The sequence below is a fragment of the Carcharhinus amblyrhynchos genome, chromosome 2, assembly GCF_965287045.1.
Source record: "Carcharhinus amblyrhynchos chromosome 2, sCarAmb.v2.hapA, whole genome shotgun sequence".
In the NCBI taxonomy this organism is placed as follows: Eukaryota; Metazoa; Chordata; class Chondrichthyes; order Carcharhiniformes; family Carcharhinidae; genus Carcharhinus; species Carcharhinus amblyrhynchos.
This window is the reverse complement of record NC_137325.1, coordinates 85429165-85455369: the sequence shown is the minus strand read 5'-3', so window position 1 is coordinate 85455369 and position 26205 is coordinate 85429165. Positions and strand designations below refer to the sequence as shown.

The 26205-nt window shown below is 39.9% G+C and overlaps 1 protein-coding gene across 1 annotated transcript; it reads left to right on the top strand.

The window, feature by feature from the left end:
• Nucleotides 1-57: 57 nt before the first annotated feature.
• sec61b (SEC61 translocon subunit beta) lies at nt 58-25750 on the top strand. The gene is made up of 4 exons (XM_080208569.1): nt 58-148; nt 1280-1383; nt 11797-11898; nt 25415-25750. Exons 1-4 carry the CDS (start codon nt 146-148, stop codon nt 25500-25502), a joined length of 297 nt encoding a protein of 98 aa, XP_080064695.1. The 5' UTR covers nt 58-145; the 3' UTR covers nt 25503-25750.
• The last annotated feature ends 455 nt before the right edge of the window (nt 25751-26205 follow it).

Below are 26205 nucleotides of genomic sequence, written 5' to 3'. Positions count from 1 at the left end.
ATTCTGTTTGTTTTTTTTGTCAGGCGGTATAAGGGCTCTAACTATGTGGAAGGGGTCCTGAGTTGTGTGTCGTGGCCACATTAGGAACGCCGCGGCTCGAGCAGAGCGGAGTCCCGGAGCGGAGTGGAGCGCAGGAGCTGTCAGCATGGTAACGGCCCATTGTCCCGCCGCGCGTTAGCGAACACTTCCCCGGACAGCTTCCATCCCCGGGCCACAGCCCCAAAAGAGGGCAGCACCAGCTCCCTGGGGGAAGGGATATGTCTTAAAGACGGGTACAGAGTAATAGAAACCCAGGAGCCTCGCCAAGGCCTTCAGGCCTCTGACTGCTGCAAATGCAGTCTTACAACTGTATTGCTTCACTGTCAGGAGCAAGTGATTTTTGATTCCCTAATTTCTCCTTTGTTGTGTATGAAAGATGCATGCTCCAGCAAGTTTTTCAGTCTGTTTGCTTGAACCCATCCATAAGTTCTTGAGTTGCGGCAACGCCACGTCAGCAGTAATCAAAACCCAGGTGCCTTTAAATAAATCAGATTTATTTGCAGTAGTAGATTTTTTATTTGAATAGTCACCAAATTAAAAGGACTTGTATCATACGAAATGATATAGTGCAGTACATTGGTATAAACTTGAGTGGTTTGGGTTTTTCATTCTCAGATCTTTGAATCCAGCTTTGTTTGTAATACTTTGTTTATTGTAGTGGCAATTCTCTGCCTTTGTTATCTCTGTTTTAGAGCAGTGGTAATAAAATATCAGAGCAAAGACTGGTGGGAGGGAGAAAATTCAGTTTCTTGTTCTGTGCTTCATAACTTGCATATGCGATGTACTTTGGAGTTTATTAATAAATTAGAAGATTTTATGAAAGCATACAGGGGAGAGACAAATGATGCAGTGTGTTGTTGTGACCTGTTTTTATAATGGAAAAGAACATTTTATTGGCTACTGCAATCTAGATATCCTGTTTGTAATCTGTGGCATAAATTCACTGTACTACTTGAAAACAAAATGTTCAATACCAATTAATACTTTGGTTGTGCACTTCTATTTAAGTTTATTTATTATTGTCACAAGTAGGCTTACATTAACACTGCAATGAAGTTACTGTGAAAATCCTGTAGTCACCACTCTCTGACTCCCATTCGGGTACACTGAGGGACAATTTAGCACAGCCAATGCACCTAATCTGCTGTGTTGGTAGGTTTATACTTTACATCTCCCTAAGTATTGTATTGAGAGAATATTTTATTCTATTAGTGCTAACATCTTGTTTTACCCTTTTCAGCCAGGACCTGCTGCAAGTGCAACAAATGTCGGTGCCTCAAGCCGATCGCCTAGTAAAGCTGTAGCACCTCGGGCTGCTGGTGGTGGATCCACAGTGAGGCAGAGGTAAATAGTTTGGGACAGGCACAAAATTAAAATGATGCAGCACAATTGGACTGGCATTTGATCTCAGTAGTATCCAACATCACAATGGATTGCATGTTTGATACAGTTAATTTTTTATATTAATGATCTAATTAGTAATATTGCTTAGGTTGTTCTTGGAAAAGTGAGTGTTAATTACTAAGCAAGTCAATGCCCAATAAAAGATGGCTTTAAACAACCTTTGGTCAAGAATTATGCTTGAGATAAACATGGGCAAAATAATTTCTACTATCTTCTACATTGGAATCATTATATGATCTCCCACTAATACATTTTAACGCAAACACAAGCAATTAAGTAAGTTGAGTATTGCCAAGCAGTTAATTCCATGCTAGTAATTGTTTACTATTTTTTAAATTATTTTTGTTTTGTTGTGATTTCAATTAAGCTTTTCCAAGACCAATTTAATGTCAGAATATTAACTATGTATTATCAACATGGGAACTGATCACGTAGCATTTGGTATAAGGAATAAAGTTATTGTTTTGGGTATAACTTCATGAGATCTATGCAGTTTTATTATTTGGTTTAAATAAACACAGCTATTGTAATGAAAAATTGCTGTTTTCTCTGACAATGAAATGCAGGAGTTATTAAGATTAAGAATCTATTGATGGTATTGAGGAATGTTTCTAATTAGATGAGTGAAAGATGAATGCCAAATGCCCTTACATATGAAAGTATTAAGTTTCTTGATTACGCAAGGAGTAAGAATAAGGAAATTGTGAGGTTGTTTGCTTAGGAAGGCCAATGGCACGTTGGCCTTCATTGCAAGTGGACTTGAGTACAGGAGCAAGGGTGTCTTACTGTACTCTACAGGGCATTAGTGAGACCACAGCAGGAGTTTTATGAGCAGGTTTGCAGGAATGAATATAATTGCCATAGGAGTGCAACAGTTGTTCACCAGGCTGATTCCTGTGATGGCAGGATTGCTGAATGAGGAGAGATTGGGTTGACTGGACCTGTATTCACTGGAATTTAGAAGAATGAGAGGGGACCTAATTGAAACATATAAAATATATAAAAAGAAAATAATTGAAGGGTGAGTGTTGGAGTGTTGCCTTGTGATAAAGGATCAGCTGTGATCATGTTTAAAGGTGGAGCTGTCTTAAAGGGCCAAATGGCCTACTCTTCCTATCTTCTGTGTTTCTGTGTGACATGGTAACAAGCTGTAGAGAACAGAAGATCATTTGATTTGAGTCTTGAGCTGTGATGAGATAAGCAGTTCAGTAGTTGCAGCCGTCCAGTTTAGTGTGCCAGAGAAGGGGGGCACAATCAGGGGTTTGATTTATGACTGTTAGTTAACTGTAGTGGAAATTGTGTATTTGGAAATCTATTGCGGAAAAGGTTGCTTTTGATTATGATGCCTTCCATAATCTGCTGAAATACTGACCTTCCCCCATTCATAAAGAATACATATTTGTGCAAAGTGATGGAGATTTCTTGATATTTGTTGAACAATACAGCAGAAAGAACTATTGCCTTTAAGAGAAATAATAGAAGTTCGATTTATGCGCTCTTGTCATTTAGAAAGCAGTTGTTACATTGAGTTTTTTTTAGTTTGTGTAAAGTGTATTTCAGGTCTTTGGGATTAGTTTTGGACACACTGTGCACTGTTCTTAAGATTATATATTTGGTGGAATGTCCAGGAGACTAGTTTTAAATTATAGAAGAATTGGTGAATTGTGACAAATACATGGGGCTTTGTTGAGTGTTGTGCACTTGTATCTAAATGCATAACCATTTGACAATTGAAGTGATCTGAACATCTAAATCAGTTCTTAACTTGATGAGTGTGAACATTAATAAGTTGTATTAAAACATTTGGCTGAGGAAAATCAATCTATATATAAAATTGATTCCTTTGGCCAAGAATCTCTGTTGCTGACTTTAAAATATTCAATGACACTGTCTCTAGTCTGGGGAAGAGAGTTCCACAAACTCTTGACCCTCTGTTAGAAAAAAAGATTCTCCTTGTTTCCATGTTAAATAAGTGATCCCTCATTTTTAAACTGTGTCCTCTAGTTCTGGGGTCTCCCATAAGGGAAACATCCTTCAGTCCTCTGTCAAGTCTCCTCAGGACCTTAGATGTTTCAAGAGGATCACCTCTCAAATCTTCTAAACTCCAACAAATACAGGGCTAACCTGTACAACCTTTCCTTATAACATAGCCATCTCATCCCAGGAATCAGATGATGGAACCTTCTGTGAACTGTTGCTAATGCAATTATGTCCTTTCTTAAATAAGTAGACCAAAATTCTACACAGTACTCCAGGCGTGGTCTCAGTAATACTCATGTACAACTGTAGTAAAGTATCCATATTTTTATATTCCATTCCCCTTGCAATAAACAACAACATACCATTTGCTTTTTAAACCACTTGCTATACCTATACACTAACCCTTTGTGATTCATGGACCGGGGCGCCCAGATGCCTCTGTACTTCAAAGTTCTGCAGTCTCTCTCCATAGGGGGCACAGCCTCAAGATAAAGGGGGGGCGGTTTAGAACGGAGTTGAGGAGGAACTCCTTCACTCAAAGGGTGGTGAATCTCTGGAATTCTCTGCCTGTTGAAGTGGTGGAGGCTGCCTCGCTAAATATTTTTAAGACGCGGGTTGATGGGTTTTTGATAAGAGAGGGGATTAAGGGTTATGGGGAGAGGGCGGGAATGTGGAACCTTGCCACGACAGATCAGCCATGATCTTATTGAATGGCGGGGCAGGCTCGAAGGGCTAGATAAGAACATAAGAACATAAGAAATAGGAGCAGGAGTAGGCCATCTAGCCCTTCGAGCCTGCCCCGCCATTCAATAAGATCAGCCTGGGGCCTCAGCTATTTACCATTTATATAGATGATCTGGAGGAGGGAACCAAGTGTAGGGTGTCGAAATTTGCTGATGACACCAAGATTGGGGGAAAGGCAAATTGTGCGGAGGGTGTGGAGGGTCTGCAGAAGGATCTAGATAGGCTGGGCGAATGGGCCAGGAAATGGCAAATGGAATTTAATGTTGGCCAGTGTGAGGTGGTCCACTTTGGTAGGAAGAATGGTAGGAAGGACTATTACTTACGTGGCGAAAAACTGCAGCAGGCGACGGTGCAGAGGGACCTCGGGGTCCTTGTGCATGAGTCGCAAAAACCCAGCTTGCAGGTGCAGCAGGTGGTCAGGAAGGCGAATGGGATGCTGGCCTTCATAGCGAGAGGGATTGAATATAAAAGTAGGGAGGTCTTGCTGCAGCTGTATAGGGCATTGGTGAGGCTGCAGCTGGAGTACTGTGTGCAGTTTTGGGCGCCGCACCTGCGCAAGGATATTTTGGCCTTGGAGGGAGTGCAGAGGAGGTTTACTAGGCTGATACCAGAGTTGAGGGGGTTGAGCTATGAGGGGAGGCTGAATAAACTAGGCTTGTACTCGTTAGAGTTTAGAAGAATGAGGGGAGATCTCATTGAGACGTATAAGATGATGAATGGGATGGATAGGATAGAGGTGGAGAGACTCTTCCCGCTCAAAAAAGACAGTAGGACTAGGGGGCACAGCCTCAAGGTAAAGGGGAGGCGGTTTAGAACGGAGTTGAGGAGGAACTTCTTCACTCAAAGGGTGGTGAATCTCTGGAATTCTCTGCCCGTTGAAGTGGTGGAGGCTGCCTCGCTAAATATTTTTAAGAAGCGGGTTGATGGGTTCTTGATAAGAGAGGGGATTAAGGGTTATGGGGAGTGGGCGGGAAAGTGGAACTGAGCCACTCCTGCTCCTATTTCTTATGTTCTTATTTCGGTAATATGCTGCTTTTGTAATTTTTCTCCCAAAGTGGAAGAGTTCACATTTACCCACATTATGCCAGATTTTTGTTTAATCAGTTGAGTCTGCAAAGGTATATAACAGATTATGCCCTCTTTGCAGCTTATTTTTGTACCTATTTTTGTAACATTAGCAAATTTAGTAGCATCACATACAGTCCCTTTATCCAAATAATTAATATAGATTGTAAATAGTTGAAATCCCAGCACTGAGCCATGTGGCACTCCACTCATTACATTCTGCCAACTCTAAAATAACCCGCCTTTTGCGTACTGTTTCCTGTTAGCTCACCAATTTTCTACTCATGCTAATATGTTACTCTCTACATCACGAGTCTTTATTTGTATCGTAACATTTGATGTGGCAGCTTGTCAACTATGTTTTAAGTACACCCCATCTACAGGTTCTCCTTTATCCATATTGTTTGTTACTTCCTCAAAGAACTCTAATGAATTAGTCAAATGTGATTTCCTGTTCACAAAACAATTTGACTGCCTGATTGCATTGAGATTTTCTAACCTCCTTGATAATAGATTCCAGCACTTTCCCTCTGACAAAAAGTTACCTGGCCTGAAATTTCCTGCTTCCTGTCTCCTTTTCTTGAAAGGAGGGATACATTTGCTATTTTTCAACTGATGGGCCTTTCCAGAATCGAGGGAATTTTGGTAAATTAAAATCAATGCATTTACTACCTTGGCAGCCATTTCTCCTAAGCCCCTACGATGAAGAACATCGAACCCTGGGGACTTGTCAGCTTTTGGTTCTAGTAATTTTCTCAATGCCCTTTTCCTCGTAATTTCAATTGTTTTAAGTTCCTCCCTGCTTTTCATCACTTGATTCAACATTATTTTGGAATCTTATTTGTACCCTCTATACTGAAGACTGATGCAATTAATCTGCTATTTCCTTGTTTCCCATTAATTCCCCAGACTCATGTCTCGAGAGGACCAGTGCTCAGCTGAGTTATTCCTTCTCTTTTTAAATACATAGAAATTATTGCTACCTGTTTTTATATTTCTAGCTGGCTTTCTCTTGTACTCTAATTTTTCTCTCCTTTTTACTCTTTTAGTGATTGCTGTTTTTTAATACTGTGTCCAATCTTCTGATCTGTCGTTAATCTGCATGGAATTCTATGCTTTTTTTCAATTTGATGCTATCCTTAACTTTCTTAGTTAGTCACAGATGGTACATTCTTTCTGAGTCTTTCTTTCTCACTGGAATGTATCTTTGCTGAATGTTATATAAAAAAAAAGTTAAATGTCTGCTGCTGCACGTCTACTGACTTGTCCTTTAACCTAATTTCCTAGGTCACTTCAACTTGCTCTGTTTTCATTCCCTCATAATTGTCTTTGTTTCAGTTTTAAATTTAAGTACTAGTCTTAGACCTACTCTCTTTTTTCCCCTCAAACAATTGTGGCAACATTTGTGAATGATGGCCCTATTCAGTCTGTCAGCTGAATAAATCAGGTCTCCAACTATTACATATTTAGTGGCAGACTGCACCAGATACAGATTATTGGCTATTATTGCTCTTGAGAGATGAGTGTTCATATCCAGATATTGGATTCCTTTGTACTAACCAACCACATTCTATTGTTGCGTGCAAGAAGGCCAATATTCCTCAAATTCCCCATAACCCTTGACTCTCTTGTCAATCAAAAATCTTGTCTAACTCACCCTTAAATATGTTCAAAGGATCCAGCTTCCACTGTGTACTGGGGGAAAGAGAATTCCATATACAAATAGTCCTCTGAGAGATGAAATTCTTCCCCATTGCCATCTGAAATGGGCGCCCCTTATTTTTAAATGGTACCGCCTAGAATGAGAGGAAACATTCTCCCAGCATCTACCCTGTCAAGCCCCTCAGAATCTCATCTGTTTCATTAGTTGACCTCTCATTTTCCTAAACCCTGATAAGTATCAACCTGGTCTACTTGATCTTTCCTCATAAGACAATCTCTTCATCTCAGGTATCAGCCTTGTGAAACTTCTCTGATCTACTTCCATTGCAAGTATGCAGGTGCAGACTCACCAGTGTCCACTTTTTTATTCATTCTTGGCTTGTGGACATCGCTGGCTGGGCCAGCATTTATTGTCCATCTGAGGGTATTGCAGCAAGACTTCCCTACTTGAATGTACCACCACCATAGTAATAAGGGCCAATATTCTATTTGCTTTCTTTCCTAATTATTTGCTGTACCTGCATGCCAACATTTTGTGATTCATGCCAGATGCCTCTGCATCACAGCGTTCTGCAGTCTTCATTTAAATATTCTGTTTTTGTATTTTGCCTATCAAAGTGGAAAATTTCACATTTTCCCACATCGTACTCCATTTGGCAAGTTTTTGCACACTCACGTAACCTATCTATTATTCCACTTCAGATTCTTTGTACTTTCCTCATTACTTGCTTTCTACTTCAGTTTTGTATCATCAGCAAATTTGTCTACAATGCACTCCCTTCATTCAAACCATTAATATGGATCGTAAATTGTTGAGACCCAGCACTAATCCTTATGACACTCTTCTGGTTACAGTTTGCTAATCTGAAATGACCCAATTATCCCACCTCTGTTTTCTGTTAGTTAGCCAATCCTCTAACCATGCGAATTAATCACCCCCAACGCCATGAGTATCTTGTGCAGTAGCCTTTTATGTGGCATTTTATTGAATGCATTTTAGAAATCTAAATGTATAACATCGATGGTTCCTCTATAACCACCCTGCTTGTTGCATCCTCAACTCAGTTAACTTTGTCAAACACAATTTCCCTGTCACAAAACCATGTTGACTCTGCCTGATTGTATTATGATTTCCTCACTGTCTTTCTACTACCTGTTATAATGGATTCTAGCATTTTCCCAGTGACAGATGTTAGACTAACTGCTCTATAGTTATAGCTTTTTGTCTCCTTTCTTTCTTGAATCAGTGTTACATTTGTGATTTGTCTAATCTGGGATTTTTCCAGAATCTAGAAAATTTTGGAAGAATACAATCAATCATCCACTATCTCTGCAGCCACTTATTTTAATACCCTAGGGTGCAGGCTATCATGTTGTGTCTTCCTCACATAAATTGAGCCAGAGACAACTTTCCATTACTGCACATGCAAACTAAATTTGCGCAGTTTTATATTGGAGGATCACACAACAAGTAGTGACTGAACAGTGTCAGAAATGATCGAGAGTTGGTATGCTCCCAGGTTGGAAGGCGTTATTATGTATTATGGGACGTTTATGTCATCCAAAGTTTTGACGCGATCAGAAATCAATATTTGTTTTATTCAATCTTTGGATAGGTATTTTGTTAAAGATTGTGTGGGGCAAGGGCAAACCAGACCAAGATGTTTATAAAAGAATTCTTGTTGCCTTATTTTGACATTAAAGCACCTATAAGCCAAAATCAGTATTGTCATCTTACAGAAAAATGCCTATTTTGCTTCAAAATTAATGAACTGCAGCCCTGAAATGTACAATTTTTAACAATGCAATGTTAACAGTAATGAGAAAAGCAGCAGCAGTCAATGACAAGTTACAATATTAACACTTTTCAATCAGCTAATTAGTTACTTAATCAGTGTAAATATTGAAACTTGTTATTCCAGATATAAAGTGAACTACGTATGGTTAACACAGCTAAATGTCAACAAAGCAAAACATCACTTAATGTTAAGACTCTATAAATGGAGATTCTAATGCAAGAACATTCTTGCTATCAGTGGATAGTCTCCAAATTTGTAAAGGCAACTCAAAAGTGGGAAATCATTCATGTTGTAAAATATTATTAAACAGCAAATGTGAGCAAGAAATCTGTTGAAAAATCTACATGTGCCAGTGAAATATTGGCAAGTAATATTTTAGAGAGAAAAGTAGCAAGGTTATGTTATGCAAGTGACACTATAGATGGGATAGGGAATATACTGCTGGAAGGAATTTGCCTGGCACTATCGCTGAGTCCCTTCTGCTCATTTGCTACTAGAGAACAGGAAAGTGGAGTTGAGGTCACAGGCTGAAAGAGCAAAACGTCCTTCTCCTGTAACTATTTGTTACAATCTTCTGAAAAGGCCAAAGAGCTTCTGAAATCTTACACTTCAGTTTATCCATTCTGAATTTTGTTGCACGATGTGAACACTGCTACTATCTGTATTGAACTCTGGGAATGTGAAACTGGCTTTCATTTTTTTGCTCATTTTGTGTAACGTACAGACATCTTTTAGGAACTTAAAACTCTCAAACCCCACTTCACCATTTACCTTCCTGCACAGTCTGCCTTGACTGCTGCCTGAGGTGGTGAGTGATCCAACAGTTGACGTAACATTGCCACCAAGGCCACTCTTAACCACTAGGAGGTTTTTGAGTGGCTTGGCAATAACTTGGCCTCCTATTTTCCTTTTTCTTTTATCTTTTCCTCCCTCCCCAAAAACTGAAATGCTTGGCCAGTGCGTGGGAACTTAGTAGAGGGAAAGATCAAATCTGTGCCCCGCATTGTGTTGTGCTGTAAGGAAGGACGCTATGCTGTCTGTAACTTTTCAGTATGATTATTTATTTATTATCCACGTAGCTGCTCCAATATACAAAATTGATGGAAATTGGTCTTTGTTTGAACTTCATCTTTTATTATTTGTTGATCCAAAGCTCTCATGATAGAATGTTAAATAAACACTGAACTCTTAGATGACATTAATGCAATCAAACTGAGAGCATATTCTGTATCACTGGTGAACCTTGAATAAGGATTGTGCCATTGGACCCCAGCGGATTGTATGGAGGTCATACATGAACATGAGATTAGTTTGAGTTCACAGGACTCTTGCAATGTCTGTTATGTTACAGGGAGTAAGTGTCATGTTGTATCTGCTGAATTCTTTTTTGTGTTTCTGCCAGTGTTGGCTGAAACACAGATGTCCAGATCAATTGGTGCAGGAGTATTTTGGCATGCTATTCCTGGAAGTTTTACACGCTGGTTAAATGTATGTTGCATTATGCAGAAACTTCAAATATGTTTTATTCTATTTATAAGGCTCTTCAAGTTGTCCTGGTGTAAAGTACTGAACAGAAACAAATCCTGATGCAAGTGATCAAGAATGGAGGCTGTGTTCCAGATGTTTGACTCTTACAATATATTTCAGGGTTCCATACATGATGTTACATTTGCCATTTGTTGTATTGGTCATGCTGAGACTATTGCTGTTCATCAGCTGGGTGGTGGAAAGGATAATTTGTCCCTTCCTAGAGGATCTGACCGAAGCTGTTGATTCATTTCCGATACCAGGCTGTGAAAAGCATAGTAAATGTTCAAGGATATAGACATTAGACTCAACGCACTCTTCAGCAAGGCACACACCTTCCCCTAGATTAAGAAGGCTGTAGTAGAAATGGGATGTTTTCAGTTTGTTTTGGTCTAACGTGAATGGAATACTATATAGTATAGTTTATGGGGAACTTCCAACCTGCATTTCCAGCCATAAGCTTTATCTGGAGATGACAGACAAGACCACAATGATTTAAATCTGTGTTGCCCAATAGTAGAGTGGCGATTTCAACCAGGATGTCCAGCTTTAGAGTCAGAAACCTGAATTTGCCAGTGACAGCTTTCTAAAGGCATCATGCAATCAAAATGTAAGGGTGAAATCCAAATCCAAGTATCGATTGTCCTTATCAAAAGTACTTTCTGGACAACGGGGAGTGATTTTTCTGTATTAAGATTATTGTTGTAAACCACCAGGGACTGAAGCCTTCAAATAAAATATCATGAATTTATGCCCAATATTCAGTGATCAAGTTTCTACATCTTAAACTGCTTCATATTGTTGAGATGCTACCTCATTTTATCTAAAAATAAATCGCTAAATGTCCGTACGGAGCATTTTCTTATAGTTTAAGTGCTGTTGTAAAATAGCAAACTGGTCGGTCAATCTTCTCATAAATGTTTATTTTTCAAAATGCAACTGTGTTTTAATGAGTGTATTAGAGTAGAACCTTCACCCAGCTCCTTTATTTCTAATCCGTTTCTTAGTTAAACTCACCTAATGCCTTCAGTTGACTGATGGCCTGATGGAACTACACCTTCCCAATGTATCCAATATGATGAGTAGGAACAAAAAGTACCTAGATATGTGTCTCTTCTCCCTGTTCTTTCCTGCAACTTGAATGTGAGAACACTGCTGCTTAGCATTGCCATCTGCTTTAGTCCTTGCAATTTTTTAACTTTAAACTAAAGGAGTTGAACTTCAGAGTTAAACCTCCATTGTTTAGAAACTGTTTTTAGTGGAGCTCTAGTTTCTACCCAGAAACAAGATGTACATTTTAGTGGAATAATATTCATAAATGTTTAATATTTTTATAGTGCATTTTGGTTTGAAGAGTAAAGCAAACAAAAACAGTTTGTGAACATGAAGATTTGGAAAACCCAGTAAAGAAATCCATTGTTTACTGTCAGAATTGATTTTAATTAAACTTGTTAAAATCTTAGGTGAAAGTAGATTGCTACCAACAAAATGCAATCTCAGATTGCAGTGCTTATTTAGGGGTTTATAATATAATGCATAGCTAATGTCTTTTTTTTCTTTTGCCGCGATCTCACAGGAAAGCTACTAGCAGTGCAGTGAGCCGTGCTGGGCGAACAACATCAACAGGCACTGGGGGTATGTGGAGGTTCTACACAGAGGATTCTCCTGGGCTTAAAGTGTGAGTATTTGCTATGGGCATTGAATTACAGGCAGAGCTCTCCCATTTCACCTGTAGCAGTTTTGGTGGCGGCGGGCAGGAGTGAAGAATCCAGTGGGAGTCAAAAACCCACTGGCGTAAAAGCAATTTGTAATTCTCCCATTCTTGGGTTAATGGTGGGTCAGTTCTCCTGCTACCCGGTGGTGGGAAGGCCATTTGCATCTCGTGAATGCTTATTAAACAGCTGATTGCTGAAATCTCATCAGGCCTTCCAATCACACGTCATGTCAGTGGGAAATCATGTCAGTATCAAAACCATTTGGAAAAGAGTGATGTGCACAAGGCAGTTCACTCAACTTTGAGGTGATAGCAGTATAGCCTATGTACCATAGTGCTGCATTGCTCTTGTTATGCTGAAGGCCACATAGTATGCTGGGGCAGCCCAGTTCATCCTCTCCAGTTCCATACTGAGCTTCTCTCTTATGGACAGCACTCTTCTATGGGACTCGTGGACCCTTCACTCCCAATGGTTCAAAGTTCAATCTGGTGTGGGGTGGGTGGCTGGTGAAGCCAAGGGGGACAATGTGGAAGGAGGGCTGTGCAAAGGCAGGGATCTGGTGGCCCATTATCCTCTCCCAGGTCAGAGGGCATATTGGCAAGTTAATGAGCATGATGAACAATGGAAGGCAGAGGGAAGCTGGACCCCACAAGGTTGCATGAGGTGCTTTCAAACAAGAGGAAGAGACTGCACAAAGGCTCCAGATGGTGGAGGTCCAAGTGGGGTTTGGGCATCTTGCAGGTGAAGGGCTTAGGAGATCGGTGGTTAAACAAAGGTACAGACCTATTCTTGAGGGTGCTTGTCTCTTGCCTCTGGGTTCTGGAAATCCTGCCCGTTCTTGTGAGGACAGTTAGGTTGGAGAAAGTGATAGGAGTGTGCTATACTGGCACTTACATATGGCGCCTGGACCTTCATTCCCAATAGCTAATGGCGGGTGGACATGCAGAGTCTAGTGTGGGATCCTCCTATTCTGGCCAACAAGAAAGGAGCCACCCACCACCACAAATATTTTCAAAAATGGAGAATTTTCACGCATTCTTCGTTCTTATAGTTACCTGAAATTGGACTGTTGTAAAATCAGCTGCTGTGTTATTAATGTCCCTGTAATACCACCTTCATGTCTCACTCTCCATTTCAATTTTGTTAATTTACCAAACCGTGATTGCTAATGAGATCATTGAGCATACTGCCTTGGAATAGTTATTGAACCTGTTCATGATGGAGCTACATTAATATTCTTTGTTGATACTAAAGATATCTGTATTAATGAGTGAATCTCTGGTATTAATCCAGATCCCTCACATTGTTGAATCTAAGCTAATGATGAATTTTGTAATAATTTTTCAATTTTGGATCTTGTACTGCACATTTTGTCTTCATGGGAAAAATAGTTCCCTTACCTTTTTATGTTTATTAAAATAATACAATCTGGAGATGAGCTGCTTGCCTGGTTGGTCCAAAATCTCTGGTAATCAGCAATGTTTTTGGGGAAAAAAAGCAAAGAGCCACTGATCAGGGCTTGATTTTCTTCCAAAGTGAAGTTTAAGGGTTTTACTGTGAGAACAGGCCAAGATGTGTTTTCATTGTTAATGGTTGGATAAAGATATTTTTGTCGTCTTTCCATAATTGCGAGAGGATGGTAGAGTGTAGCTGTTACTAATGCTCACTAGCTGTTAAGAAAATCTTTGTTACGATGAGCAGATCTGTCCTGTATGCAGATTGTGTCTTCCTTTTGTGAGGAAGAACTGCTCATGGTTGCTGTTATTGATTATCAGATTTATTCACTTCTGTAAAATGTTTCATCTGGAAAGTATAGATGATATTTGCTTTCTTGTATGTAATAATACTTTACAGTGCATGGGGAGGTGGGAGGTGCGGAAATTGACATTTTTGAGTCCTACTGGTTATGTTGATTAGGTGGTAATGCTGTGTGGTCCTTGGTGAAAGGGATGACCTTTAGATATGTTGTCATTACTGCCCCTTGGTAGCCCCCATTGGAGACTGCAAAGCAGTCATAACTAAAATTTAGCAAAGATCAGATCAAACCTAAATCTGCAGCTGCATTGAACACCTTTATATTGTATGGACATATAAAGTAATTATGATATTAAATGTTCAGCTGAGAATCCAATGGTGTTAGAGTTTGTAATTGGAATAAAAACACAAAACCTGTTAGAAAATCCACGAAACAGCTCTGAGCACTTGCATTTCACTCTATTCACTCTGAACTACATAACTGGTTATCTCATGATCTTGCTGTGTAAGTAACCTGACTGGGGTTGCATCTGAAGCTGCAAAACCTGTCTTCTCAAACTACTAGTACTGCTTATCACAAGATAATTATGGATGAGATGAACATTCAGACTTCTTAGCTTATCCACATCTCAAAATCTTGAGTCATCCTGATCCAATTCTGAAATCCAGTTGTTTTTGTGGAAGTCTGTTTCATGTAAAGCTTACTTTTAAAATAAATAACAACTTTCTGGCATCTGTCCCAAATTTGTTTTGAATCTTTGACCCTTTGTCCTACCGTTAGTTACTCCACTTTAAAGTAGGACTTGATTTACCTTTTATAGCATTCAATATATCCTGTACTTTGAGGTTCCCTCTCAGTTGCTTACTTTGCACTGAAAAGCCCAACTTTTCCAATCTCTCCTCGGAACTCTGTTCTTTCACACTCATGGATCTTTCTTAGGACTCTCTTCTGCAGCACTTCCAGAACTTGAAATGTTTTAAATGTAAATAGAAAATGCTGGATGCATGCAATTACCTTAGTTGTGTCTCACAACTGATGTCTTTCTGAAAACCAGAATAAGTGTGAAACGGAGACTGTGGTAAAAATGGGAGGTATGAGGACAATTTCTCTTCAGTAAAATTTTTACAAGGTTTTCTTTTACCTCAGAATAGTATAAAAAGAACATTTACTTGCATTTCCTTCAAGCTTCAGTTCTCTAGATTCTAGAATGGAACCTACAGATTTGAAGTTAGCAAATGTGACAGTGCTATTCAAGATAAGGGGGAGAGAGAGAATATAGAAAACTACAGGCCAGTTATTCTGACACCAGTCAACAGAAAAATTGATAATTAAAGAAGTCCTAACAATGCACTTGGAAAATCTGATCAGACGGAGTCACCATGATTTTGTGAAAGGGAAATCATTTGATCGACTTGTTAAGAGTTTTTTTTTGAGGGTGTCAGATCTTGGTCGGGTAGATAATGGGGAGCTATTCTTGGATTTCCAAAAGCGATTAAAGAAGGTGCCACACAGGATCACTTTGCAAGAAATGAGCACATGGAGTTGGAGGTAATTTAAATTCATGGATGAAGGATTGGTTAATTAATTGGAAGCAGTGAGGAGGAATAATTGGAGTATTTTCAAGTTGGTAGGCTGTGGCTTGCGGAATGCTGCAAGGATAAGTGCTGGGGTCATAACTGTTTATAATCTACATTAGTGACTGAGGGATCAAGAGTCACGTACCCAGGTTTGATGATACAAAGTCAGGTGGGAATATAAGCTGTAAGGAAGATACAAAGAGGCTGCAAAGAGACATAGATTAAGCCTGTGGGTAATAAGGTGGCAGATGGAGTATAATGTGGGGAATGTGAGGTTTTTCACTTTGGCTATGAGAATAGCAAAACAGAATATATTTTAAAAAGGTGTGAAACTTTTAAATGTTGATGTTCAAAGAGACTTTGGATATACCTATACAAGAAACACAAGGTTAACATGTAAGCATAGCAAGCAAGTCGGAAGACAAATGGCATTTTGACTTTTATTTTAAGAGGATTGGAGTACAAGAATATAGAGGTCATGCTGCAATTGTACATGGCTTGGTGAGACCCCACCTGGAGCAGTGTGGCCGTCATATTTAAGAAGGATGTGCTTGCACTGGAGACAGTACAATGAAGGTTCACTAGGTCAGTTACTGGGATGAGAAGGTTATCCTATGATGAAAAGCTGAGTAAATTGGATCAAATGCTGGGGTTTAGTAGAATGAGAGGTGATCTCATTGAAATGTACATGATTTGTGGATGGCAAAGATTGGACAGGTAGTGAACAGTGAGGTGGAGTGCCTTGGGTTACAAGAAGATATAGACAGAATATTCAAATAGGCAGATAAATGACAGATGGAATTTAACACTGTAAAGTGTGAGGTGCTAACACTTGGGAAGGAATAATTTGACAAGAAAGTACTCAATGAATGCTAGGATACTAGAAAGTTCTGTGGAACAAAGGGACCTTGGCGTGTTTGTCTACAGATCTCTGAAAGCAGAAGGGCATGTTTAGTAAGGTAGTGTAAAAAGGTAAATAGGATACTTGCCTTTATCAATTGAGGCATAGATTACAAAAGCAGGGAAGTCACGTTGGAGGTGTATAGAACTTTGAGGCCATAGCTAGAGTACTGTGTGCAGTTCTTCATCAGGTCCCCACATTATCAGAAGGATGTGATTGCACTGGAGGGAATGCAGAGGAGATTCACATGATGTTGCCTAGGATGGAACATGTAAATTATGAAGATAGGCTTGGGTTGTTTTCATTGGAGCAGAGAAGATTGAGGGGTGACCTGATCAAGGTGTACAAGATTATGAGAGACATGGACAGAGTGGATATGGGGCAGCTATTCCCCTTAGTTGAAGGGTCATGAGGTGACCTAGTTTCAAGGTAAGGGGCAGGAGGTTTAGTGGGGATATGAGAAAAGCTTTTTCTTAATCTAGAGGGTGATGACAATCTGGAATGCGCTGTCAGGAGGGTGGTAGAGGCGGGTTGCCTTACATCCTTTTAAAAGGTATCTGGATGAGCACTTGGCACATCATAACATTAAGGACTATGGGCCAAGTGCTGGCAGGTGGGATTAGATAGGAGTCCAACTGTTTCTAATGTGTCGGTGCGATCTTGATAGGCCGAAGAATCTCTTCTGTGCTGTGTGAGTCTATGAATCTGAAGGGGTTTGTCAGGGTGGACATTGTACCGCTGTCTTCATGTTTCATTATCCATTTTCCAGGCTGAGGAATTTAGTGGACAGTTTCAGAATAAGGGGCCAATCGTTTAGGACTGAGATGAGGAGTTTCTTCCCTTGGAGTATTGTGAACCTTTGGAATTGTCTACCTAAGAGCATTGTGGACATTCCATTATTTGTGATACTTATAGCTGAAGTAGTCAGATTTTTGGCTTCCTGGGAAATCAAGAGATATGGAGAGCAAATGGGAAAGTGGAGCTGAGGCAGAAGATCTTATTGAGGAACTGCATGATCCACTCCTGCTCCTATGGCTTCTCATCTTCTGGGAAGAACAAAGCTTCACAGTAGGCAAGGTCTGTTTGCACAGAATACAGGAAGTTATTAGTGAGTTATTGTTCATCCATCATTATCGATGAGGATCTCGACACTGTTAGTCACTTTGAGGCTAGATGTGATGTGTCTGAAGATGACTGATCAGGCCAATTTGGGCACGGTATGTCCTGGCACATATTGGACAGACTTGTGTAGGCACTGTAGTTGTTGCACTGGTGGCTCTGGACTTGCGCAGCTCGTGTTAAGTTGTGCTTCAGCAATGCACCTTGCTTCGTAAGCTTGACAGCCCTTGTGGATGAGGCAGTGCCAGGTTTTGTGTCAGCATTTCCCAGGTTGTCGTGTCTATGTCAAGAAGGTGGGGAAGGTGGGACCTCTATAAGAGTGATGGTCTACACCTGAATCAGAGGGGAACCAATATCTTGGGGGGAAAATTTGCAAAGGCTATGCAGGGAGGTTTAAACTGATTTGGAGCGGGGGGGTGGGATCCTGAGTAGAGGGGGTGAAAGTGAGGGGGGCATAGATGGGGACTGCAATGCATGGCATCGTGGGGGTGGGGCGGAGCAGGGTTTGAAATGCGTATACTTTAATGCGAGGAGTATTCGCAATAAAGTGGATGAACTTGCAGCGTGGATCAGTACCTGGGACTTTGATGTTGTGGCCATTTCAGAGACATGGATAGAGCAGGGTCAGGAATGGTTGTTGCAGGTCCCGGGGTTCAAATGCTTTAGTCGGAGTAGAGAAGGAGGTAGAAGGGGGGGAGGGGTAGCATTATTAGTCAAGGACTGTATCACAGTGTCAGAGAGGAAGTTTGAAGAGGACTTGTCTGTTGAGGTAGTATGGGCGGAGATTAGAAATAGGAGAGGAGAGGTCACCCTGTTGGGAGTCTTTTATAGACCTCCTAAAAGTTCTAGAGAGGTTGAGGAAAGGATTGCGGAGACCATCCTGGTTAGGAGTGAAAGTAATAGGGTAATTGTTATGGGGGACTTTAACTTTACTAATATTGATTGGAATTGCTATAGCTCTAGCTCGTTAGAGGGGTCAGTTTTTGTACAAAGCGTGCAGGAAGGTTTTTTGACTCAGTATGTAGATAGGCCAACTAGAGGTGAGGCTATATTGGATTTGGTGCTGGGAAATGAGCCAGACCAGGTGCTAGACTTGGAAGTTGGTGTGCATTTTGGTGATAGTGACCACAATTCGGTTACGTTCACCTTAGTGATGGAAAGGGATAGGCATGAACCTCGGGTCAGTAGTTTTAGCTGGGGGAAGGGTAATTATGAGGCTATTAGGAGAGAATTAAGAAGCATAGGTTGGACTAGGAGATTACAGGGACTGGGAACGTCCGAAATGTGGAGTTTTTTCAAGGAGCAGCTACTGCGAGTCCGTGATAGGTATGTCCCTGTCAGGCAAGGAGGAATTGGTAGGGCTAGGGAACCGTGGTGCACTAAAAAAGTTGATTCGTTGGTTAAAAAGAAAAAGGAGGCTTATGTTCGGATGAGACTTGAGGGCTCAGGTAGTGCACTAGAAGGCTGTAGATTGGCTAGGAGGGAGTTGAAGAGTGAGTTAAGAAGGGCGAAAAGAGGACATGAGAAGACTTTGGCTGATAGGATTAAGGAGAATCCTAAGGCGTTCTATAGGTATGTCAAGAACAGAAGGTTGGTTAGGGCAAGATTAGGGCCAGTTACAGACAGCAGAGGGAAGTTGTGTGTGGAACCGGAAGAGATTGGAGAGGCATTGAACCAATATTTCTCTTCGGTGTTCACGCAGGGGGACATGAATATAGCTGAGGAGGACACTGGGTTGCAGGGGTGTAAAATAGACAGTATTGCAGTTGATAAGGGGGATGTGCTGGATATTCTTGAGGGTTTGAAAATAGATAAGCCCCCTGGTCCGGATGGGATTTACCCTAGGATTCTCTGGGAGGCAAGAGAGGTGATTGCAGAGCCTCTGGCTCTGATCTTCAGGTCGTCGTTGGTCTCTGGTATAGTACCGGAAGATTGGAGGATAGCGAATGTTGTCCCATTGTTCAAGAAGGGGAACAGAGACTTCCCCGGGAATTATAGACCGGTGAGTCTTACTTCTGTTGTGGGCAAGGTTTTAGAAAAAATTATTAGGGATAGGATTTATAGTTATTTGGAGAGTAATGAATTGATTGGAGATAGTCAGCATGGTTTTGTAGCGGGTAGGTCGTGCCTTACTAACCTTATTGAGTTTTTTGAGAAAGTGACCAAAGAGGTGGATGGGGGTAAGGCAGTTGACGTGGTATATATGGATTTTAGTAAGGCGTTTGATAAGGTTCACCATGGTAGGCTTCTGCACAAAATGCAGATGTATGGGATTGAGGGTGATTTAGGTAATTGGATCAGGAATTGGCTAGCGGATAGGAGACAGAGGGTGGTGGTTGATGGTAAATATTCGTCATGGAGTTCGGTTACGAGTGGTGTGCCTCAGGGATCTGTTTTGGGGCCACTGCTGTTTGTAATTTTTATTAATGATCTGGATGAGGGTATAGTTGGGTGGATTAGTAAATTTGCTGATGACACCAAAGTCGGAGGTGTGGTAGATTGAGAGGAAGGGTGTCATAGTTTGCAGGGAGACTTAACAGGTTGCAGAGCTGGGCCGAGAGGTGGCGGATGGAGTTTAATGCGGAGAAGTGTGAGGTAATTCACTTTGGTAGGAATAACAGATGTGTCGAATATAGGGCTAACGGGAGGACTTTGAATAGTGTGGATGAACAGAGGGATCTAGGTGTATGTACATAGATCCCTGAAAGTTGGGAATCAAGTGGATAAGGTTGTTAAGAAGGCATACGGTGTCTTGGCGTTTATTGGTAGGGGGATTGAATTTAGGAGTTGCGGCGTCATGTTGCAACTGTACACGACTTTGGTGCGGCCGCACTTGGAGTACTGTGTGCCGTTCTGGTCCCCACATTACAGGAAGGATGTGGAGGCTTTGGAGAGGGTGCAGAGGAGGTTCACCAGGATGTTGCCTGGTATGGAGGGGAGGTCCTATGAGGAGAGACTGAGGGATTTGGGGTTGTTTTCGCTAGAAAGAAGGCAGCTAAGAGGGGATCTTATTGAAACATATAAGATGATTAGAGGTTTAGATAGGGTGGACAGTGATAGCCTTTTTCCTCGGATGGAGAAAGCTAGCACGAGGGGGCATGGCTTTAAATTAAGGGGGGGTAGTTATAGGACGGATGTCAGGGGTAGGTTCTTTACCCAGAGGGTGGTGAGGGATTGGAATGCCCTGCCTGCTGCAGTTGTAAATGTGCCTAGTTTGGGGGTGCTTAAGAGATCCGTGGATAGGTTTATGGACGAAAAGGGATTGGTTTAGGTTAGTGGGTCATTGTTTTTTAACTGGTCGGCGCCACATCGTGGGCCGAAGGGCCTGTTCTGCGCTGTTATGTTCTATGTCAAGTCACTTCAGGGAGACCTTGAGTGTGTCTTTGTACGTGTGCCTTCCATGCGAGCATCTTCCAGCAGAGAGTTCTCCAAAAAGGAGCTGCTTGGGTACTCGCTCGTCCGGCATATGGATGACATGACCTGCCCACCAGGTCTGCACTCTCATCGGCAGTGTGTGGACTGATGGTAGATTTGCTCCAGAGAGAACTTCAGTGTCTAGTACTTTATCTTGCCATCTGATGCATAATATTCTCCAAAGGAAAGTCATGTGGAAATGATTGAGCTATCTTGCATGCCTTCGATACGCAGTCTGTGTTTCACAGGCATACAGGCGGGCAGTGAGTACCACAACGTGGTAGAGATTAGTAAGTTAATGTGACGTGAAGTGGTGTAGTGTTATTTCCCTGGATAGAATTCTGGAGCTGTTTTAATATATTGTTTCAGTTCCCTAGCAGAGTCAGAGTGCTATCTCAAGCTAAGCACCCTGATGTCCTCAAGATTGACTGTTTAAACAATCTTAGAAAAAGAGGGGATAAAAACAGCTGTATTTAATTCTTGCCTTTTTTGTAAAGCAATAAATCCTTGAATGATTTGCTTTTTAAATTTTATCTTGTAATGCTGGCTTTTCTGAAAAGAAAATATTAAATTGTTCTGGTGCTATTTTTGTGATCTTCAACTACTCTTGACTTAATCGACAGCATAAATAAAACAGGAAATGCTGGAAACACACATCAGGTTGTTGTCTGTAATGTGCAACGGAAGGTTAAGGTCTTTTTTCGTTTTACAAATGTTGATAGATCTCTTTGTCTTTATTTGAATGTCTGCTTTGTTTTTTCTTTTATAGTTTTTCTCTGATACTTGCTGTCTGAGTAGCTTAATGATTTTAAGTTTAAATATATTTATCAGTGTCACAAGTAAGCTTGCATTAACACTGCAATGAAGGTACTGTGAAAATCTCCTAATCACCACACTTCAGCACTTAGACTTTTATATATAGACCATTACACGTACCTGCATCGTACTGCTTCAACTGAATCATTTCATCCATATTTCTATACACGTCAAAATGTTTTTTCTTACATTGAACACTTCCATGTCACGTGCCATTGACAGCTTAAGCAGACTGTCGTTTCAAGTCTTTATTACTTTTGAGTGAGAGGTTATCGCAGTCAACACAGGTTGACTTGTGCACTTTAATTATTTCCTTGTAACTAGTTTTATACAAGATGAGCAATTCTTCCTTTACTCTGGGTAAAACATTGCCAGGCAGTTACTTTGAGCGCTGAATATTGTATTGATTTTTGTTTACTAGTTCATCGGGATGGTTTAATGTGCTGGGCATATTTAATAGTTAGCTGGTTAGAAGTCCAATCAGACAAGATCCTGCTTTTAACAATCTCTTGGCCCCATTGATTAACCTAGTGCATTGTTGCAAATTTACCATACTGGATACTAAATGGATATATTATACAGGTTGAATTAATTTTATAATTAAATGATCAGCATTGCACGATTTAAATGTATGCAAAGTAGAGTTGCATAAGCATCCTACCTTTTTAGCTTGACAACTAAATTGCAGCGTAATTACAAATAAATTGAGTTATTATTTTGCATTTTGAACTTTGTAACCATGCAGTAGGTTATGATTGGGGCAGTAACCTACTAAATGCAGTCTCTTGTGTTTCAAAAGATGAAAAGTAGGGTGCTTTGCAAGCTGAAATTTAGAATATAGTCTTTTTGATGAATAAAAAAAAGACAACTGTCTCTAACTCCCACATTTAATGACCTTTTAAATTTGGTCTTTTTATCTTTCTTGAAAAAAAAGATCTATGTGATGTCTGCCTCAGGTTCTCTACAATGAGATAAGATGCACGATGATAAGCTGATTAAATCGCATCCCACGCCATTTCTTTATGGATTTAGGCTAAATAGGTGACAATTCAAGATGATCAAGAAAATTAAATGGCATGTAACCCATCAACTCTTTTAACTGCATAAAATTCACCTTAACTTTTACAGATCAAGCCCAGGCCACCATTGCTGATTTGCACCATAAGATATGATTGTATTTTACATTAAATTTACTTGACAGTAATGACCGGTAGTGGGATGTATGTATTTATTGGCCTATAACTCTCTTGACTCAGTTTCAAACATGTTATCACAGGTTGGTCCTAAGGAGTTGGGTTGGAGAGAGAAAATGGCCTTTCCAGTTTTATAGTTTAGCAAGAAAATAGTTCAATACTTTTAAGTTTGACATGTTAAATGCTAGTGATTGACTGACTGTGGAACTAGAAGGGAAAAGGTTTCAATGTAACTAGAGTTTTGATATTAACTTTGACTATCTGTAGCTATGTTATAACTCGAATGACTTGTGATCATCTGACTGAATCAGGAATTGGGGATGTGCTCTCATAGGAAAATTGAAAACCTCAAAATATTAAATACAAAATCTTCAACAGTAAATCTTTGTAAAACACTAAAGGGGCAAAATTATTCAGGACAAAATTAGATGTGATGTTCCATCACTTTTTACTTCAATCATTTTGGCTAAAATGAATAAAGGTGGGAATTTCATCTTGTCTATTTAGTAAATCTTATCTGTTTTTAAACTCTTTAAAGAGTTTGTGTTAATGCTCAAGCCTTGTTTCTTTCCACTCTTTATCTTTTAAATAATTTGGTTAGATGGCACAAGTTGACAATTAGAATAATGGGTGTTTCTTAGGTATTTTCACCTATACTTCTTTGAAGGTCAAATAATACCTTGGATATGTATGTCAGTGGTAGATGAGTTTATCAGCTTTGACTGTGTATGAACGTATGTGCACACATTGATCTGAGGCTTTCAATAGTTTGTGTTCATTTTACACATGGGAAATGAAACAGGAGCTTTATGTCAAAGTCCATTCTTCATCCGATAACTGCAATGAGACAGATGAGTTCAGGATTTTAAAAAATCATTTAATAGTCAAGATGGTGTGTGACTGCCTTTAGTTTAAGATCCAGAGTACTTTTAGACTCTAACTTTAAATAAAAAACAAACTTCAAAAAGCAAACCAATGAATTCTACCTTAAACTATTTTTCTTTGGCTGTTTAGCCAGAATTTGTGTACATGGGTTATTTGTTTTAATATACTAAGTTTTTCTTAATATACATTTGCTAATTTCTTTCGTAACAGTTTCATATTTGAGTTGACCGTCAAAGACGACGACTTCAGAATGTCTCCTGCATTATTTCTTGCCCAGATCAATAAATGTAATATTGTGTTGATGATAAGGTGATCTCTGTTTCACTGCTGTTTCTCCCAGTCCAATTTATGCTGTGTGCAGTATTAATAGCCAATTAGATTAGATAAATTGGGAATGAGGTATACTGGAAAAGGAAAAAAATGGCAGGACAATAGGGAAGAGCATGAGACTGGGACTAATTTGTTGGCTCTTTTACAGGTATAATGAGCTGAATGGTCTCCTTTGCTGTAGGATTCTAGATTCAAGTATTTGATGCTTTAGGACAGAAAATTGTATTTTTGTTTTCAAGGCTTAACAAAGTCTTTAGCCTGATTTGAGCCCCTCACTAAGATGTAAGATTAGACTAAATGCATAATAATAAAAAGATGCTGTGCACAATACTGCACAGCAAAATTCTAAAATGGAAACTAATGTTACTCTAAAATTGCTCTAGACACCCTCAAGTTTGCTGTTGGGATTGTTTGTTTTGTTTAAAAAAAATGCTTCCTGGGGAGCTGTTCTAGATATTGAGTGCTGTGCTGGTTCCGAGCTAGTGGGCTAGAAACCAGAGCCATAGAGGCTTGCAGCATGGAAACAGGCCCTTCGGCCCAACTTGTCCATGCTGCCCTTTTTCTTTTAAACCCCTAAACTAATCCCAATTTCCTGCATTTGGCGCATATCGCCCTATACCATTCTTACCCATGTAACTGTCTAAATGCTTTTTAAAAGACAAAATTGTACCCGCCTCCACTATTACCTGTGGAGCTTGTTCCAGACACTCTCCACCCTCTGTATCTCTCCCCTCTCAGAGAAGGAGGGAGGTTTCTGGATTTTCACCAGTGACATTTTCTCTATTTAAATTCAGTCTCCCCACAAAAGTCAAGACAAATCCACTGAACAATTTTACTTGTGATTAGAATGTGAACAAGGTTTTCTCTTTGTCTCTAAATTCAGATTATGCCACATTTTGGTATGATTACGTTGTAATCCAAATTGCATTTTTTGTTGGTGTGGTTAGCCTAAAGCTTGTGTCAGAGCTTGGCAATTAAGTTGAAGAACTAATATGAGCTCCAGTGCCTTCTGAGGACTATCGTTCAATGTAAATTGGTATGTATAGCTTTAGTTGCACTGGTGGAGGGAGAAATGAAAACAATGATGTGAGGAGAATTAGTTTTCCACTCAGGTTATAATTGTGGGTGCAACATTTTTTTTGATATTCTTCACTTGGGTTTAAAATCTTTATATATGTTTTTTTCTAAATCTATGAAAAATAAGAGACATTTAAAGTGACTAACGGGCAGAGTGATTTATTAGCCTGGACACAGAATTGTAGCTAAGTTGAGGAAGTAGGAATAACTCAGTGTGTGTTTATTATTATTCTTCTCCTCTGACAGTGCTGATAAAACTAGCATTGTGTGGGTACTCTTGCTGTACCACTAGGTGTCCCTTTTGTTCCTTGTATTACTATGATTGCATTGACATTGAAACTATAAAAGCAAGCAGTGGTGAACGTACTGTTAAATGTGCTACTATTGATTTTTTTTCTCCTCTCTCCTCAGTGGGCCTGTTCCAGTGCTTGTTATGAGCCTACTGTTCATCGCTTCAGTATTTATGCTGCACATCTGGGGCAAGTACACCCGCTCGTAGACAAGAATTCAGCTTCAACCTAATGCACTCATTCATCCTGGACCAAATGCCTATTTTTACGGGAACTGAATTCTGACGCATTGAACTTCACCTTCAAGTAAAGATCCTCTCAGCAGTATTCCTAATTTTCACAAGAAGTGCTGTCTTTGTGTTGGATTTCGAAATCTTTGAAAGTCTCTTTCCATCTTTGTTTTACCTTTTTTGTAAAACAGTTCACTAATGTTCAGCAATTAAAACGTTGTTACATATTTCTATGTTGTGTCTTCAGTGTAAACAAAAATCTCACCAAAATAATGCATGCTACATAACTCATTGAATATGAAGCATTTTGGAATAACCTGCTTGACAGAAGTCATGAAAATGCAAATTTTTAATCCTCTATCAATGTAAAATAGTTTAATTTTAGAATGCTCCTGCTCTTGATAAGGTTCCTTTTAAAAATATGTTGAGAAGTAGAGAACTAGGTGACCAGTGAGCTAGCCACTGATTCTGCACCTTTGAGTCCTGGATTTGAATCTAATCCATTCTGCTGGAGTGAAAAATTCCTTTTCTCTGCCTGTATGTAGCAGTAAGGAATGCTCTTCTGAAAGATTGTTGTTGGGGCAATCCAGTAAGAATTTTACTTTAGAAGTCAGTACTTAATCTGGTAGTGCTTAATTCTGACTGGGTATCTGAAATAGTACTAAAGAATTGAAAATGTTCT